General features: G+C 56.4%; 1 protein-coding gene across 17 annotated transcripts in view; it reads left to right on the top strand.

The window, feature by feature from the left end:
• Positions 1-17,085, top strand: part of CACNA1G (calcium voltage-gated channel subunit alpha1 G) — a 66,491-nt gene that overhangs the window by 31,052 nt on the left and 18,354 nt on the right. For 6 of the 17 annotated variants that reach the window (XM_055387643.2, XM_063706271.1, XM_063706269.1 and 3 more), the window contains 14 exons: positions 101-215; positions 299-454; positions 3,349-3,417; positions 4,918-5,002; positions 5,086-5,279; positions 7,780-8,211; positions 9,078-9,178; positions 9,404-9,527; positions 11,172-11,240; positions 11,367-11,551; positions 12,506-12,632; positions 14,248-14,373; positions 15,250-15,339; positions 16,178-16,370. In XM_055387643.2, the coding sequence (XP_055243618.1) occupies positions 101-215; positions 299-454; positions 3,349-3,417; positions 4,918-5,002; positions 5,086-5,279; positions 7,780-8,211; positions 9,078-9,178; positions 9,404-9,527; positions 11,172-11,240; positions 11,367-11,551; positions 12,506-12,632; positions 14,248-14,373; positions 15,250-15,339; positions 16,178-16,370 (2,066 nt within the window). Of the gene's footprint in view, positions 1-100; positions 216-298; positions 455-3,348; positions 3,418-4,917; positions 5,003-5,085; positions 5,280-7,779; positions 8,212-9,077; positions 9,179-9,403; positions 9,528-11,171; positions 11,241-11,366; positions 11,552-12,505; positions 12,633-14,247; positions 14,374-15,249; positions 15,340-16,177; positions 16,392-17,085 lie in introns of all 17 variants that reach the window. The other 11 variants (XM_063706273.1, XM_055387651.2, XM_055387649.2 and 8 more) reach the window with 4 other exon arrangements.

Here is a 17,085-nt window from a genome sequence, read left to right as displayed (position 1 = left end):
CTTGCCGGCTGAGAGACCGGCCAGGCTGGGGGCAGGAGGGCCTGAGGGGTGAGGAGCACTGGGCTCTGATCCCTAGCTTGTGGCCCCCTTGTGCCCACAGCATCCTGGGCATGCATCTCTTCGGCTGCAAGTTTGCCTCTGAGCGGGATGGGGACACCCTGCCAGACCGAAAGAATTTTGACTCCTTGCTCTGGGCCATCGTCACTGTCTTTCAGGTGCGAGGGTAACAGGGCAGGGCATGGACAGGGGCCATCAGGTGCCCCTAGTATAGGCCCTGATTCCTGTCCTCTGCCTGCAGATCCTGACCCAGGAGGACTGGAACAAAGTCCTCTACAATGGTATGGCCTCCACGTCATCCTGGGCGGCCCTTTATTTCATTGCCCTCATGACCTTCGGCAACTACGTGCTCTTCAATTTGCTGGTCGCCATTCTGGTGGAGGGCTTCCAGGCGGAGGTAACCCACTGCCCTGCCCACCTCACCCTGCCCACCGCAGTCCCACTTCCAATTGGCTGCCTGTCTTGAGCCTCCTCCCTCTGTTGCCAACTTTGGGGGCCTGGGAAGTCCCACAGGAAGAGCCTCTTAGACTAAGCCGGGGTGGACCAGGGGAAGGAGGCTCCAGATCTCATGCAGCCCCTCATCACATGGGACACAGGGTGGTTGTTTGGGGTCCCTCCACCAAAGCTTAGCTACCGAGTAGACATCCCCTTCAGAGTTGGCTAGACCCCTTTCCCAGAGAGGCAGACCAGATAAGTGTCTGCCTGTGGTGCAGCTGGACTCCTGAGCACAGTGCTCTATGGAACACCCGGAGAGGACCCCTCTGAGCCGAGGGGTGCAGGAGGCTTGTGTGCAAGTTATCTGAGCTCTGACTGAACAGATGAAGATGCCACTAAGACCAGAGCAGGGCTGAGCTGCCCAGGGTGAGAAATGAGCCCAATTAGCTACAGGCATGGCAGAGATGAGCGTCCTATTTCCAGCCCAGGCTCCATCACCTTCGTCACAGGCAGCGTCATCAATTAATATTGATTTACATTGATCCTGCCCTTGCCATGTCAGCGAGCAGCCTCTGCCCAGAGGGCTGCACCCCCTCCTCTCCCTCAGCTCTGCCTCTCTTCCCACCCGAGCCCCCAGACCCACCCCAGCTTGCTGGGGCTTCAAACAGGGCAGTTTGACCCAACCTAGAAACGCTCCAGGTTGGGTCTGGAGAAGCTCTTGGTCCAGTTCTCTCTGGGTGACCCGGATGGAAACTCCCGCTGTGGCCTGGTCTATAAATACCTGGCACACGGTGGAAAAACAAAAATCTATTTTCTGACTCTTTCCCAGTCTTTCAAGAGAGGGCTTTTCCCTGTGGGCCGGCTGGGTTGGTGGGGTGCAGCGTATCTGTCCAACACTGGTCTTTCTCCCCGCTACCCTTTTCAGTCTGTAGTTATCCGTTATCGCATTTCCTCCCTGCTGTGGGGCAGCCAGGGCAGCTGGTGGGGGAGGCTTTGGTGATGGCTGTGCCTCTTGCAGGGAGGGAGGGAGGGATGCCGGTATGCTCCCTGGAATGGGACACTAATTTGGGGGTTCCCTGAGGCCTGAAGAATTAAGGGGCACCACAGTACTCCCACAAGAGCCAGTAGACTCACTCTGCTGCTGCTCAGGGTCTATAAGAGGAGGAGCTGAGTGAGGACCGGGCCCCCTGGCCCCTTCTGAAGGCAGCTGCCAGCCATGGTTCCCTCAGAAAAATTCCTGTGCAACTCTGTGGAGGGAAATGGAAAACACCGCGGGCCTATTCCCCTCCCCTCCTCTGCCACTCAGCCGCCAAGGCAGTCTGGAGGTGCCCAGCACAGATGGCCCCCTCCCCAGCACTCAGCCCTTTCAGCAAACACCTTGTTAACTTGAGTGCAGCTGAGCGGCCTGGTTGCTAGGCAACAGCAAAGCCGGAGTGTGGGAATGAGCGCAGCCTGGCCCTGGGGCGGCCTGGTCACTCTGGCCCTGCTGGGGGCCTGGGACTGCCCCAGTGTGAGGGCTCAACAAGGCCCACGCAGCCACACCCTCCCCAACCTTCTCAGTATCAGGACCTTTGCAGGGAGGGTCTCACTCAGGATGCGGTGTCTTGGGCTGGGATGCTTCACGCCTGGGGTGGGATGGAGAAAGGACTTTAAGAACATCCCCTCTCCATGGGAGTGGGCAGTGACTGTGGCCCCGGAGTGCCCATGGGAGGGGCTGGGCCAGTTGCTCCCCTGTCCTGCATGTGGTGGGCAGGGCTGGGGAGTGTCCTTCGATGCCCATGGCCTGGACACCTCCAAGGCACCTGCCCTCTCCTGGGTAAGGTTTCAGGGAGCCCCACTGTCTGGCAGGGGAGTCTGGTTTTGCTGTTGTGATGGCCTGGGATTTTTGCTTTTATTTTGACAAATAAGACAACCCACCTTGGCAGAGGAAGTGGCTGCCCCCATTTTGGTGGGCTTCCCCAGCAGGAGGCTTCAAGGGTAGTCCCCCTGCTGGCCTTGCTACCTTGCCAAGAGCTAGGAGGGGGTGGTCCAGGGACACAGCCTGCTTGGCTGGTGATTTCCTGACTGCAGGGGGCAGCGCCCTGAATCCCTGTGTATTTATCATTCACACACTTAATTAAATGAACAGGCAGCAGGCCCTGTGTGAGGCCATTAATTGATACTAAACAACATCAGAGCCATCATCTCAGCATTACTTGTCACATCCCATCTCAAACGGAGCAGCTGGATCTATTCTGATCTGAAGGGACTTAAGCTGAGAGCATGAGACATTATGAGGCCTGACTTGGCTCCATGTTGACTCTGACTCGTCCATTCCTTTCCTTGCTTCCTACCCATTCCCCAAGCCCACTGCCTCCGAACCGGTGAGAGGAGAGTGGTGTTCTGAGCCATAGACTCGGGTTCCAGGCCCAGATCCACCTCTTACTCTGTATGATTTGGGGCAGTTTCCGCAACTTCTCCAAATCTTGGGTTTCTCTTGTGTAAGATGGCGATCCTGGAACCCACTTCCTACCTTGCAAGGAAGCCAGCTGGTGTTAAGGAGGCAGTTTCCCATGCCGGGCACACCCTTAATGAATGGTGGCTGTTATTATTAGGATTATGGGGGGACCTGCCCTTGTCCCCATCTTTTTGGCCTCTGCACTCACCCTTCAGATTCATTCTGGCCTGAAGGCCTGTAGTTGAATTCTGGAAGGCTGTTCTGTCCCCTCTCTGCCCCCCATTCCCCGTGTCTCTCAGTTCCCCTGCTGTGGGGTTTGCGCCCCTCCTTTTCTTCATCCTCTCTCGACACTGCCGATATCTGAAGGCCCCGAGCGCCTGTGACCAGCAGCCCTCCCCTGCCTCCCCCTTTCCCTGTAGGAAATCAGCAAACGGGAAGATGCGAGTGGACAGTTAAGCTGTATTCAGCTGCCTGTCGACTCCCAGGGGGTAGGTACGCGATCATGAGCCGGCATGCCTCCCGTGCCCCATGCCCGTGCCCCTCCACTCCGCCTCCATGTCTCTGTGCTCGTGTTCACGCTCCGCTGCTGTGCAACCTGTCATAGCCGTGATGGTCATTGGTGTTGTGAGGTTTGCTTCGATTTTAAGTCCCTTCCCCCTTGAGGACACGGAAGGGAGGCACCTCCTTGCCTCTGCCCCCATCAACCCACCAAGGGCACCATCTCCATCCCTGCCAGACCGGTGGATGGGCCGGAGAAGGAAGGGACTTAGAATCCTCTGTGTGCACGTGTGTGGGGCACCCCGTGTGTGCGTGCCTGTGCTGAGGTCCCGGAGGAGTCCCAGACGTCCGGCTTCAGTGGAGTCAAGATCTGGCCGTAGACCATACTCCCCCATCTCCCACCCCTTCACCCCTTGCCCCAGGCCCCTGTTGGAGACCCCGCAAGCTGTCTCAGCTCAGGACAAGTCCTTGGAGGATGTGGGGATGGGATGTGGCTCTTGCCAAAATGTACCAATATTTTAAATCACCTCTGAGCCTTTGGCCCCTTCATCACCCAGTTGGGTCCAGCTGGTGCTGTCAGGGCTGGCTCCCGCTCTGGTCCCACGATGAGCCTGTGCTCTGCTGCTCCCTGCCCCAGCACCAGAATTCGGGGCAAAGCCAGCATTCCTGTGGGACCCCATGGTGCTGCATATCCCGAGCAGCCCCCTGGAGATCCCACTTGATAATTAAAGGCCTCGTTAGGGCTGTAAACTGAGTTAATGAAAATGATCCCCTGAGATGCCAATTACCCAATATTTATGTCCTTATCAAAAGTAGCAATCAAGTATTTTTTAATAACTTCTTAAGGAGAAGTGTGTAATTACTGGGGAACCTACTGACCTGCTAAGAAGAAAGAAAAAACTGTCCCAGAGACAGGGAGAGAGGTAAAAATGGGGCCAGGGAGGGGGCCGGGACTTGGGGAAGATGAAGGGAAGACACTGAGGGACTGAAGTGGTGTCCTCGGGCTGAGCTGTTCTGTCTGGGGTCTTTCAATTTCCTTCCAGGGTCCTCGAGTCTGAGGCTCAGGGGAGGGGAGCCGTGGAGAGAAAGCAAAGGGCCTCCAGTGAACTTTTGCAAGAGAGGCTCTAGTGACCACTTCACTCAGGTCCCCAGGTCCCCAGCCCCCTCTGGCCTGTGCCACCTGCCACCTAGCTACCCCTTCTCTCCCCAGCCAGCCTTGGTGACCGTTCAGCCAGGCTGGTTGTGCTGTGGGCTCACATAAGCCGTGGCCTTTTCTGAGGTGGGGCTGGAGAGGCAGAGGTGGTGGGGCCCTGGGAAGCCTCGGGCCCCAAGCCTGGGGGGTCTGGCCTGCGCCGTGCATGTCTCGTGCCGTGGTTGCTGGTTCCTGTGGCCTATATGTGGTGTGCGTGTGTGAAGAGAGGGAGGCCCGGTCCATCCCAACCACCCCAGCCTGGCCGGATCCCTAATGGTCTGCTGCTCCCCTGCCCTAGGGAGATGCCAACAAGTCCGAATCAGAGCCCGATTTCTTCTCACCCAGCCTGGATGGTGATGGGGACAGGAAGAAGTGCTTGGCCTGTGAGTACCTATCCTGGGGTGCGACCTTTGGCCCTGGGCCAGCCCTGAGTGGACTCGGGATCTCTCCCTCTCTCCCCGTGCAGTGGTGTCCCTGGGAGAGCACCCGGAGCTGCGGAAGAGCCTGCTGCCACCTCTCATCATCCACACGGCCGCCACACCCATGTCGCTGCCCAAGAGCACCAGCACGGGCCTGGGCGAGGCGCTGGGCCCTGCGTCGCGCCGCACCAGCAGCAGCGGGTCGGCCGAGCCTGGGGCGGCCCACGAGATGAAGTCACCGGTAGGGGGTGCATGTGGGTACCCTGATGGTGGGAGATATTCCAAGGAGGACAGGAGGAAGAGAGGATGGAGGCAGGCGGGTCCAAGGGCACAGCCCCTGCCCCATGGGCTGGATGGGGCCTGGGTGTGCCTGGACAAGCCCCTGGGGAGTCCGCGCTGGTGATGCAAACCAGGGAAGGAGCCCTAGCCTGGGGGCTGAAAACAGGGCCTAAGCTGACCTCTTCTGTACCCTAGCTGAGTGACCTCGGGCAAGACGCCACCACTCTGAGCCGCTTCTGTAAAATGGAGGTGGGGTGTCCATACCTCCTCAAGACTGAATAATAATAATAGCAGACCCTCATCTAGGTACTGATTCTGTGCCAGACACTGTTCTAAACACTACTCCGAAGCATTCTAAATGCATTTAATCCTCACACCAACCCTGGGAGGTAGGTACCACAATGATCCCCATTTTACAGAGGGGGCCTGAGCCTCAGATTGCAGAAGGGAATGGCAGAGCCAGCATTTTAATCCAGGAGGCTACTGTTGGTGCCCATGCTCTCATGATTTTATTTATTTTTATTTTTTTTAAATTTCGCTTTTAATTGACAAATACTAATTGTGTATATTTATGGGGCACAATGTGATGTTTTGATATATGCATACATTATGGGATGATTACATCAAGCTAATTAGCATATGCATCACTTCACATACTTATTTTTTTGTGGCATGAACATTTAAAAATCTACTCTTAGAAATTTTGAAATAAATATGCATTACGTTATTATTGACTATAGCCATCATGCTGTGCAATAAATCTCGAAAATTGATTCCTCCTGTCCAACTGAAACTTTGTATCCTTTGGCTAAGCCTTCCCCATTGGTCCCATCCTTACCTCTCCCAACCCCAGCCTCTGCTAATCACCATTCTACTCTCTACTTCTATGAGTTCAATTTTTTTGGATTTCACATATAAGTGAGATCATATGGTGTTTATTTGTCTTTCTGTGTCTTGTGTATTTCACTTAGTATAATATCCTCCAGTTCATCCATGTTATCACAAATGACAGTCTTCTTTTTTAGGGCTGAATATTATTCCACAGTGCATGTATGCCATATTTTCTTTCTTTCTTTCTTTTCCTTTCTGCTCTGTCGCCCAGGCTGGAGTGCAGTGGCACGATCTCAACTCACTGCATGCAACCTCTGCCTCCCAGGTTCAAGTGATTCTCCTGCCTCAGCCACCTGATTAGCTGAGATTATAGGCATGTGCCACCATGTCCGGCTAATTTTTTGTATTTTTAGTAGAGATGGGGTTTCACCATGTTGGCCAGGCTGATCTCAAATACCTGGCCTCAAGTGATCCACCTGCCTTGGCCTCCCAAAGTGCTGGGATTACAGGCATGAGCCACTGCACCTGGCCCATATTTTCTTTATCCAGTCATCCATTGATGGATACTTAGGTTGATTCCATATATTGGCTATTGTGAATAATGCTGAAATGAAGATGGGAGTGCCCATATCTCGTCCACATACTGATTTCAAATCCTTTGGATAAATACCCAGTGGTGGAATTGCTGGGTCATATGGCAACTCTATTTTTAGGTTTTTGAGGAACCTGCATACCGTTTTCCATAATGGCTGTATTAATTTACATTTCCACCAACAGGACACAAGGGTTCCCTTTTCTTCAGATCCTCACCAGCGCTTGTTATCTTTCATCACTTTCATAGTAGCCAATCCAACAGGTGTGAGATAACTCATTGTGGTTTTAATTTGCATTTCCCTGGTGATTAGTGACGCTGAGCATTTCTTCATGTACCTGTTGGCCATCTGTGTCTCCTTTTTTTTGAGATGGAGTTTCACTCTGTCACCCAGCCTGGAGCGCAACAGTTCACTGCAACTTCCACCTTCCAGGTTCAAGTGATTGTCCTGCCTCAGCCTCCTGAGTAGCTGGGATTACAGGCGTGCGCCACCACGCCCAACTAATTTTTTGTATTTTTAGTAGAGATGGGGTTTCACCACGTTGGCCAGGCTGGTCTCGAACTCCTGGCCTCAGGTGATCTGCCCGCCTCGGCCTCCCAATGTGCTGGGATTACAGGTGTGAGCCACCGTGCCCAGCCCTGTGTCTCCTTTTGAGGAATGTCTATTCAGGCCCTTTGCCCATTTTTTAGATTGGGTTGATTTTTTGCTGTTGAGTTGTGTTTCTTCACCCCATTATATATACTGCCACTCAGCTGATGATAACACTTCTCTCACCAAATAAATGAGGAATGAGCTCTATTGTCATATCTGTTTTACAGATGAGGAAACAGATGCACAGAGAGGCTTAATAACTTGCCCCAGGTCACACAGCTGGTTGGGGTGAGCCAGGATCTGAACCCGGGCATCAGAGTCCAGAGCTCCTGCTCACATCCCTACACATGATGTGATGCCAGTGAGGCTCCCAGGAGACTGGGTGCACATGAGAGGACAGGGCTGCTGGGCCCTGCCTGAGACCACTCCTCCCCTGCTCACCCACAGCCCAGCGCCCGCAGCTCCCCGCACAGCCCCTGGAGCGCTGCAAGCAGCTGGACCAGCAGGCGCTCCAGCCGGAACAGCCTCGGCCGTGCCCCCAGCCTGAAGCGGAGAAGCCCAAGTGGAGAGCGGCGGTCCCTGTTGTCGGGAGAAGGCCAGGAGAGCCAGGATGAAGAGGAGAGCTCAGAAGAGGAGCGGGCCAGCCCTGCGGGCAGTGACCATCGCCACAGGGGGTCCCTGGAGCGGGAGGCCAAGAGTTCCTTTGACCTGCCAGACACACTGCAGGTGCCAGGGCTGCATCGCACTGCCAGTGGCCGAGGGTCTGCTTCTGAGCACCAGGACTGCAATGGCAAGTCGGCTTCAGGGCGCCTGGCCCGGGCCCTGCAGCCTGATGACCCCCCACTGGATGGGGATGACGCCGATGACGAGGGCAACCTGGTGAGGCCCCTGTGGGCACAGTGACCCCTCACCCCTGACCTTGAAAGAGGGGAGCTGTGCCTGGCCTGGCAGGGTATAAGGGAGTTACCATTCCAAGCCTACGGAATATCAAGGGGCACCTAGAAACCGAGCTCCAAACAATCCCTTTTCTCCCTCTGCCCGCCTTGCCAAGCCCCAGATCCTTGTCATGCCTATGCCTGGGGCTGCGGCTCTGCCACCCTTGGTGGATATGAATGATTTTGGACAGATGTGTATGAATCTTTCATGGCCCTCCCCCTGTGACTCAGAAAGACCCATCACTCATCTCTCCAAACTGATGCCCCGCATCCCCCTTTCTCATCTCAACCTCATCACAAGCCATGACTTCCCACTCTATCCATACCCATGTGCCCCTGCCCCAGCCCCTCATCACCACCATTCCCCTTGGGGATGGGGTGCAGTGACCTCAGGGTTAGCACGTGAAGAGCAGGGCCAGTGTCTCCTCAGCTGAGGTGTTTCTCTGAACAGACAGCTGTGTGGGGCCAGTGTCTGATAACTGATGCTGCTTCCCAGCCCAGCAGGGAGGACAGGCAGGGGGCTGGGCTGGAGGCAGGGGTGGGGAGAGGGGAGAGCGGGGTTGGGGATGCAGGGGAGGAGAGGGAGGAGGTGGAGAGGCAAGGGGTCCTCAGGGATGGGGAGGGGGCCTGGCAAGGTTGACAGGGAGATGAGGAGGTGGCTTTAGGAATAAAGGAAGAGAGGCAGGGCAGAGCTTGGGCCCCAGGTGGGAGAGGGTAGACAAGGAGTGAGGGTCGTGACTCTGCTGAGGAGCCAGGAGCCGGGGAACCTGGAGGCCTGGTCCTGCTCATACTCCAGTGTTTGTTCTGCAGAGCAAAGGGGAACGGGTCCGTGCATGGATCCGAGCCCGACTCCCTGCCTGCTGCCTCGAGCGAGACTCCTGGTCAGCCTACATCTTCCCTCCTCAGTCCAGGTAAGTGACAGGGCAGGGGTCTGACCTGTGTCCCGACCTCTTCTTCTCACGGGAAATTACCCCTGGTGATGCTGTCAGGGATTTGAGAAGTGGCACCCTGCCTGGGGGTGTGAGCAGGGTGGCCTCAGCTGGGAGGGCTCTGGAGGGGTAGGGGCTGCGGGCGGTGCCTCTCGTTGCCACCTGCCCTGCCTCCCCCTCTCAGCCGTTGCCTCCATGCCTGGGCAGGTTCCGCCTCCTGTGTCACCGGATCATCACCCACAAGATGTTCGACCACGTGGTCCTTGTCATCATCTTCCTTAACTGCATCACCATCGCCATGGAGCGCCCCAAAATTGACCCCCACAGCGCTGTGAGTCACCAGCCCCGCTCAGGGCAAGGCCTCTCCTGGGGTTTGCACTCAGGACCAGTGAGGGAGGCAAGGAGGCCACAGTTGCTGACCTGCAAGTCACACAGCAGGGAACGAGGGGGCCAGGACTCTCCTTTAGGTCTCTCACCAGATCCTGGTCCCCGGGATGCCCCCTGTGTCCTCTCCTGCCTCAGTTTCCCTTCTATGATACATCAGCCCAGCTGGGTGCTTTGTCTCATTCCAGGCTATTTCTCATGAGCCAGAGCCTTGTGGGGCACACGCGTGAGTCGGGGAGTGCTGGGGCGGTGCAGGGGCTGTGTGCAGATGGGGAGGCATCTTGCCCAGTCTGCCTCAGGGCCTCGGGGGCACGCAGAGTGGCCATGGAAGCCGTTCTTTGCTCCTGGTCGTCCTTCCAGGTCAAAAACAAGTAGATTTTCAGGGGCCATGGTGGGGACATGGGTCACTTCTGCTTGGCTGCGAACCTGTCAGTCCTTCTCAGGAAAGCCAGAGGCCCTGGACATACCGCCCCAGGGTCGAACCCCTTCAGGGTGGGCCCAGCTCACCCTGGGAGCTGTCTCTTCCCAGCCTGGCATTATAGCCCTTCGCTGTCGGCAGCAATTCTGGTTCCAGAAGGATGCGTGGGGGGTGGTTGTGTTTCCCCTCACGGCATCCTGCACCACTTTCTTAGAGGTGGCCAGGGTTTGCCTCTGGATCATCCCTCTTTGCCATCTCCCACACCATTGTTTAGATTTCAGCGCTGCTGGGGCTTCTGTTTTCTATTAGGGTCGGGGTGGAGGGAGCCTGAGGAATGGCGGGAGCAGCCCAAGACTAGGCGGGTGAGAGAGCACCCGCACTGGGGACCTCACACCCGGAGTCACAGGGTAAGGCAGGGGCGCTGGCTGCACTCCAGCCTTGGCTGCCTCCCGCCTGAGGCCCTGCTGTAGAGCTCTCTGTCACCATGTCTGTCTCCACGTCTCTCTCACCATCTTCCCACTCAGCTTCTCCATCTCCAGCTCTGTCACTGTACCTGCTCCTCTCCTTCCCTCCTCTCTGTGCTCACACCCTGCCCGCCACCTCTCTAGAGATCTGCGCCTGCCTCCTGGCCACCCAGGGAGGGACTCAGTCCACAGATGCCAGGGAACTAGATGGCCTTCCTCCCTGCCCTGCCCCAGCCTGTGCCTGGGGGTGCAGAGTCTGTGTCAGGACCCCAGCTTCCACTGCTGCTCCATTTCTGGGGCGCACAGCAGGAAAGCAAGTGAAGAGGGTGGGATGGCAGGCAAGGGTCAGAGATCAAGTGAGATCCTGCCCCAGTTTTTAAAAGGAACCAGGGAATAGGGCTTAGGACGTGGGACGCAGATCACAGCACTGCAGTGCAGATCCTCTCCCCCTCGGGCTAAGTGGCTGTGGGGGCGGGGAGCTCTGGTCACCGACAGGGGTGTGACTGTCCACAGAGCTGCAGGGGAGTCAGGGGGCCTGGCACTGGCTCTGTGCGTGTATGAGAGGGGCGTGATCTACATTGTTGTGGAGGGTGGGGGTCGTTTTCTGAGTCAAATGTTAGAAGCAGGTTTTGACTTGTGTATGCAGAGCAGACCTGGCCCAAGGGTGGGGACTTCCTGGCGGGCAACCCCTGCCTCCCCTCTCTTGCAGGAACGCATCTTCCTGACCCTCTCCAATTACATCTTCACCGCAGTCTTTCTGGCTGAAATGACAGTGAAGGTGATGGGGGCTGGTGTTGGCTTGGGACCTCTGGTTCCTGGTGGGGGTGGAGACAGCTTGGGCTGAGGGTGGGAGGGTTGGCTGCAGCGCAGGGAGGGCGGCCGATGACGTGCCGGTGGTCCCCAGGTGGTGGCACTGGGCTGGTGCTTCGGGGAGCAGGCGTACCTGCGGAGCAGTTGGAACGTGCTAGACGGGCTGTTGGTGCTCATCTCCGTCATCGACATTCTGGTGTCCATGGTCTCTGACAGCGGCACCAAGATCCTGGGCATGCTGAGGGTGCTGCGGCTGCTGCGGACCCTGCGCCCGCTCAGGTGACTCCCTCCCCAGCACTGGAACACCTCCAAGAGGTGGCCCCCTCCGCAGGGACATCTCCCACCGCCAGCACTCCCTGCCACGAAACAAAAGCCCGCACAGGCCAGCATCCTGTCTGACCCCCACAGGCGATCCTGTCCCCGCCCCAGACAACACTCAGATTACGGCCGCAGTAATTTCCCTCCAGGTGCACACCTGCTTTCCTCCTCTTCAACATGACATATTCCTCAAGGCCGCTGCACCATGTGATGTAAGGTGACTGCAGCCCTGTGCAGCACACAGCACAAGGGGCCACGAGCAGGGCTCTCACAGTCTTCAGCTGCGGCTCTCCCTTGTGTGGCCTCTAGGGGTGACACTCAGCCCCTCCCCGTGAGGTGACAGACTCCTCTTGCTGGCTTTCCCCATCTTCAGGCGCCTGCCAGTGACCACCCCCCGGTGACATTTCTCCTGACCAGGGATCCACCCTCTCAGGAATCCCTTTCCAATCAGCCAGTCACCACCCCCAACTCAGATTTTTTTTTTTTTAAATGGGGATGATGTGGACTAATGGCGATGCTTCCCTGACTGTGATAGTCCATCTCCCTCTGCCCCTTCCCCTCTCTGCCTGCTCCCCTACAAGTTTATCTCCTGGTGCCCCCAACCCACAATACACTGCATCCCTAGGGAACACCTCACTTGAGTTGAATCCTCCCCACTCCCAACCCAAACAGGTCGTACATTTGACATCCTGGGATGCAGGTGGAGATGTGGGGCATGGGGATCTCTGCCACTTGTTTTGAGAGATTACAATAGGGGTCCTGATGGCAGGGGTCCCATGAAAAGAGGACTGTGTTCTGCCACCAGAGGCCAGGAAGGGACCAGTGGTCAAGGTTGGGGGTGGGGAGCAGGGTCAAGGGACAACGGAGGGTCTGGGCTGGGGGAAGCCTTATCACCTCCCTCCCTCCCCTCCCCAGGGTGATCAGCCGGGCGCAGGGGCTGAAGCTGGTGGTGGAGACGCTGATGTCCTCACTGAAACCCATCGGCAACATTGTAGTCATCTGCTGTGCCTTCTTCATCATTTTCGGCATCTTGGGGGTGCAGGTGTGTGGGGTTCTGGGGGCCAGCTGTGGGTGAAAGCCTGAAGAGGGCCCTTCCCCTTGGCCCCTGGGTCCTATGGCTCAAGCTGCTGTTGCTGCCTTCATTCCAGAAAGGAATAAGCAGGGACGCTTCCCTCCAGGCTCTAGGCCCTTTTACCTCCTGGGCATTTCGAAGAAAAGTGGGAGCCTAGAGGAAGGCCCCAAGGAGGACCGGGGCTGCAGAGAGGCTTCAGGCCATGGGAGCCGCAGGCTGCTGTTCCTGCCCTCTGCACGCACTCCCTGAGCACAGACGCTGGCCCGCGGTCTACTCTGGGATCCCCTCCCTTCCTTCCCGGCTCGAGCACAGTGGGCTGCAGGCCAGGTCTGGGGATCCAGGGCCCAGACAGCTGGGCCAGGTTAGCAGCGTGCTGGCAGGCAGGCGGGTGCAGACCCCAGACGAGGCAGGAAGTGGGGGCTGCTGGGGAAACTTGGCCTTGGGCCCAGGGAGGAGACTTGGCTTTGGAAGAGAAAGAGCCAGAGCTGCCTGCAGGATTCAGCAGACGCCTCAGGGGGCCGGGGAGCCCCTCCATCATAGTCTTCCAGGGCCCTTGGCTCCAGCTGTTTCAGCTGCAGGGTAGACAGCTGGCTGTTCAGGCAGCGTGGGAGCCCCTGGGTGGCTACACTCTCCCCTCCCCGCCCCTCGTTCCCTTGGCTTCCTGGGCTGTCCACTCTGCCCTGGGTCGGGGGCTGTTCCTGACTTCCTAGAAATTCTCTAGCCCTAGGGAACAGGCTGGGGTGCATTTACCAAAGCTGTGTGGTGCCTCTCTGTACACCCTCCCTACTCCCACCCAGTGCCCTTCCCCTTCCTCACTTCCCAGCCTCCATGGGTCAGTAGAGTGAAGCATTGTTGAGCCCAGTCCTTCCGGTGGATTTAGGTCTGTTTCGAGCAGTTTGCTCAGGCCCCCTGGTCCTGCCTTCCTTTTTTCACTAGTAGTCATAGCCTGGTTTATAATGGAATGAGGGTGAGCTTTCCAATCAGACAGACCTTGGTTCGAGCTCCCTTTCTGCTACCTGCTGGCTATGGGACCTTAGTGAGTGGATTAACTTCTCTGAGCCTCCTTTGTTCTTATCTGTAAAGTGGGGTTGATGATACCCACTCCCCCACCCAGAGCTGCTGTGAGAATTAAATGCCTAGCTCAGTGGTTCTCAAACTTGAGTTTGCGTCAGAATCACCAGAACGGCTTGTTAAAAGATCGCTGCTCCCCCACCTCAGAGTGTATGATTCAGCATATCTGGGCTGGACCTGAGAAGGTGTGTTTCTAGCATGTTCCCAGATGATGCTGGGGACTCCCACTTGGCACACGCCTGGCCTAACCGTTGGTGGAAAATGAATGACTGTTACCCGCCTCCACCCTTTCCCACTGCCCGCCCTAATTACCTTTCCTCCCCACTCTTGGAAAGGAAGGGGGTGTCGGCAGGGGAGACTCTTGTCAGTGTTTCCCTGACTTGACTGGCCCCAGAGCAGAGCACCCCACACTCACTCAAAATGTGCCCAGGCTGGTGAGGGGGTGGGACTCAGGAGTCCTGGGCTTCCTGTGGTCACAGCTCACTTTTCTCTGTCTCTGGGAATGTGTGTCCAGCTCTTCAAAGGGAAGTTTTTCGTGTGCCAGGGCGAGGATACCAGGAACATCACCAATAAATCGGACTGTGCCGAGGCCAGTTACCGGTGGGTCCGGCACAAGTACAACTTTGACAACCTCGGCCAGGTGAGCCCCAGGCTCAGAGGTGGGGCTGTGGTGAAGGAGGCTGGAGGGGGCACAGGGCCATGCTTAGTGATACCTGCTGACTCCAGTGGAGGTGGGCTCCACGAAGAGATCAGCCCTTCACACCCTCTGCTGTCTAACCACCAGCATGTCGCAAAGCCCAGTCCATCCCGCCGTGCCCCAAAAAGTGGGCCCATGGGGTCTCTAGCCGTCCTTAAAGATGAAGAAACAGAGGCTCAGAGAGGGTAAGGGGCTTGCCCAGGGCCACAGAGCTACATGGTGGAGCAGGAAGCACACGTGGCAGTGGGGGCAGGCAGCCCTGGATGTGAATCCTGTGCAAATCCTGACCCCACCATTGTCAGCTCAATGACCTGGAGCAGCTGACTTACCAGGGCCTCAGTTTCATTAACTGGTGAATGGAGTCATAATAGAATCTCCTCGGAGGTCACAATAACGATGCAATGAGATGATGTGTATATTTCTTTAACATGGTGGAAGGGACGGGTATATTGTCAAGATAATTCCTTTCCTCACTCCATATTTGCAGAAACAGAAATGCAGAAAATGAAGTTGCTCGCTCAGTTTTGATTCCCAGACCCACTCTGGTTTTGGTTTCCGGATTTCCAGGGTTTTTGTGTCCCTTCTCCTACCTGGCGGAGGGCAGAGGGTGTGACCATCTCTCAGGGCCCCTCCAGCTGCAGCTCAGTTATGGAACCCTGAGAGGGAGGGCTCTCCTGGAGCCTGGAGTGTGACTCCAGCTTGACCCCTCGAGGGCTGGGGTACTTGGAGCTGATGCAGGAGGCACTTTGGGGGCAGGTGATAGGTGATTCAGCCACACATCCTAGACTTCAAATGTCTCCTTCTCCTCCTCCCCATCAGGCCCTGATGTCCCTGTTCGTTTTGGCCTCCAAGGATGGTTGGGTGGACATCATGTACGATGGGCTGGATGCTGTGGGCGTGGACCAGCAGGTAGGGCTGAGGTGGGCAGGATCCATCTGTGGGCTCAGGTCACTCAGCATGGGCTGATTCCAGGACAGAATGAGCAAGGCAGGGTGGCAAAATGCCATGAAAGAAGCATCATATTTTACAGCAGAGGCTGTTGCTGGTAGCCTGTGGGCCAAATCTGGGCATGTTTTATTGGTCTACAACATGTTTAACACATTTTGAATTAGTGATGAATATTTTTAAACTGGTGAATTTGGGCTGTGTGCAGTGGCTTACACCTGTAATGCCAGTGCATTGGGAGGCCTAGGCAAGAGGATCACTTGAGGCCAGGAGTTGGAGACCAGCCTGGGCATCATAGCAAGACCCCCAGCTCTACAAAAAATAAAAACAATTAGCCGGGTGTGGTGGTATCATCTGGAGTCCCAGCTGAGGTGGGAGGATCTCTGGACCCCAGGAGTTTGAGGCTGCAATAAGCTGTGATCGCACCATGGCACTCCAGCCTAAGCAATAGAACAAGACCCTGTCTCTAAAAAAAGAAAAAAAAAATGGTGAGTTTTACACAGAAATTCAGATTTGTGTCTACTCAGGAAAAGTCTGAAGATCTGGGAAGACTGGGCTTGCATTCCCTCAAGGCAGGAGTCAGCCAGAACAAAGAGGCAGTTTTGGATGGAGAATCTACTCTCCCCTTTACCACAGTCCCCGCCCCTCCCTACTGCTTCACATCAAACCCACACCATTCATTTCCATCGCCTGTCAGGTGGCTGTAGCTATTTGGGTTTGCAGGAACCCAGGCTGTGGGCAGCTCCTAAGACAGCTTGCCCTCGGGCTGATGCCTCCGCCTGTCCTTCCTGCTCCCCGCCAGCCCATCATGAACCACAACCCCTGGATGCTGCTGTACTTCATCTCGTTCCTGCTCATTGTGGCCTTCTTTGTCCTGAACATGTTTGTGGGTGTGGTGGTGGAGAACTTCCACAAGTGTCGGCAGCACCAGGAGGAAGAGGAGGCCCGGCGGCGGGAGGAGAAGCGCCTACGAAGACTGGAGAAAAAGAGAAGGAGTAAGGAGAAGCAGATGGCTGGTCGGTAGTCTTTCCACCTCTCTCTGGGTCGTGCTTGACCTTGGCCTTGCGACTGCAGGGGGCTGGGCGCTGGGGCTGGGGGCAGGGAGAAGAGGCTCCCACCCCCCTCCTCACCTCCTTCTCCCCAAGAGCATGTCTGCCTTTAGAGCGAGCATGAAGCAGACCACTTCAGTCCCATGGGTAGGGGGAGCTGTCCCCACCCTGGGGGCTCCCAGGACCTCAGCATCATCCTCCCCAGATGATGCCAAATGGAGGTTGACACCCAGCCTCCCTGAGCTTGACTCTCAGAGGAGCCTCATTGGCTGCTCCACTGCCCCATGCCAGCATCCAGAGGCCCAGGGTGGGCAGCAAGCGTCTCAACCCTGCACCCACCTAGTGTCTGCAGCTGCCGAGCAAAGCCTCAGCAGATCTCAGTAATGGACAACAGCGTGAAAGAGAACCCAGACACCCCTCCCTCCCTATCTCTAACAAAACTTTCTACCATCATATATATATATATATATATATTTCTGCTAAACTTAAAAAAAGAAAAAGCAAAAACGAAAACAAAAAAAGAAAACTCCCCTTGGCTTGGGGAAGTTCTGGAATAACCTGGGGCCCTGCAGCCCCTCACCTCCTCACCTGTGCTCCCCAGCATCTCTTGGCATTGGGTGGGTGAAGCCCCCATCCATCCGTCCTCATGCCCTTATGCCAT

The sequence above is a fragment of the Gorilla gorilla genome, chromosome 4 (genome assembly GCF_029281585.2).
Source record: "Gorilla gorilla gorilla isolate KB3781 chromosome 4, NHGRI_mGorGor1-v2.1_pri, whole genome shotgun sequence".
Classification (NCBI taxonomy): Eukaryota; Metazoa; Chordata; class Mammalia; order Primates; family Hominidae; genus Gorilla; species Gorilla gorilla.
This window is presented reverse-complemented; position numbering and strand designations above follow the sequence as displayed.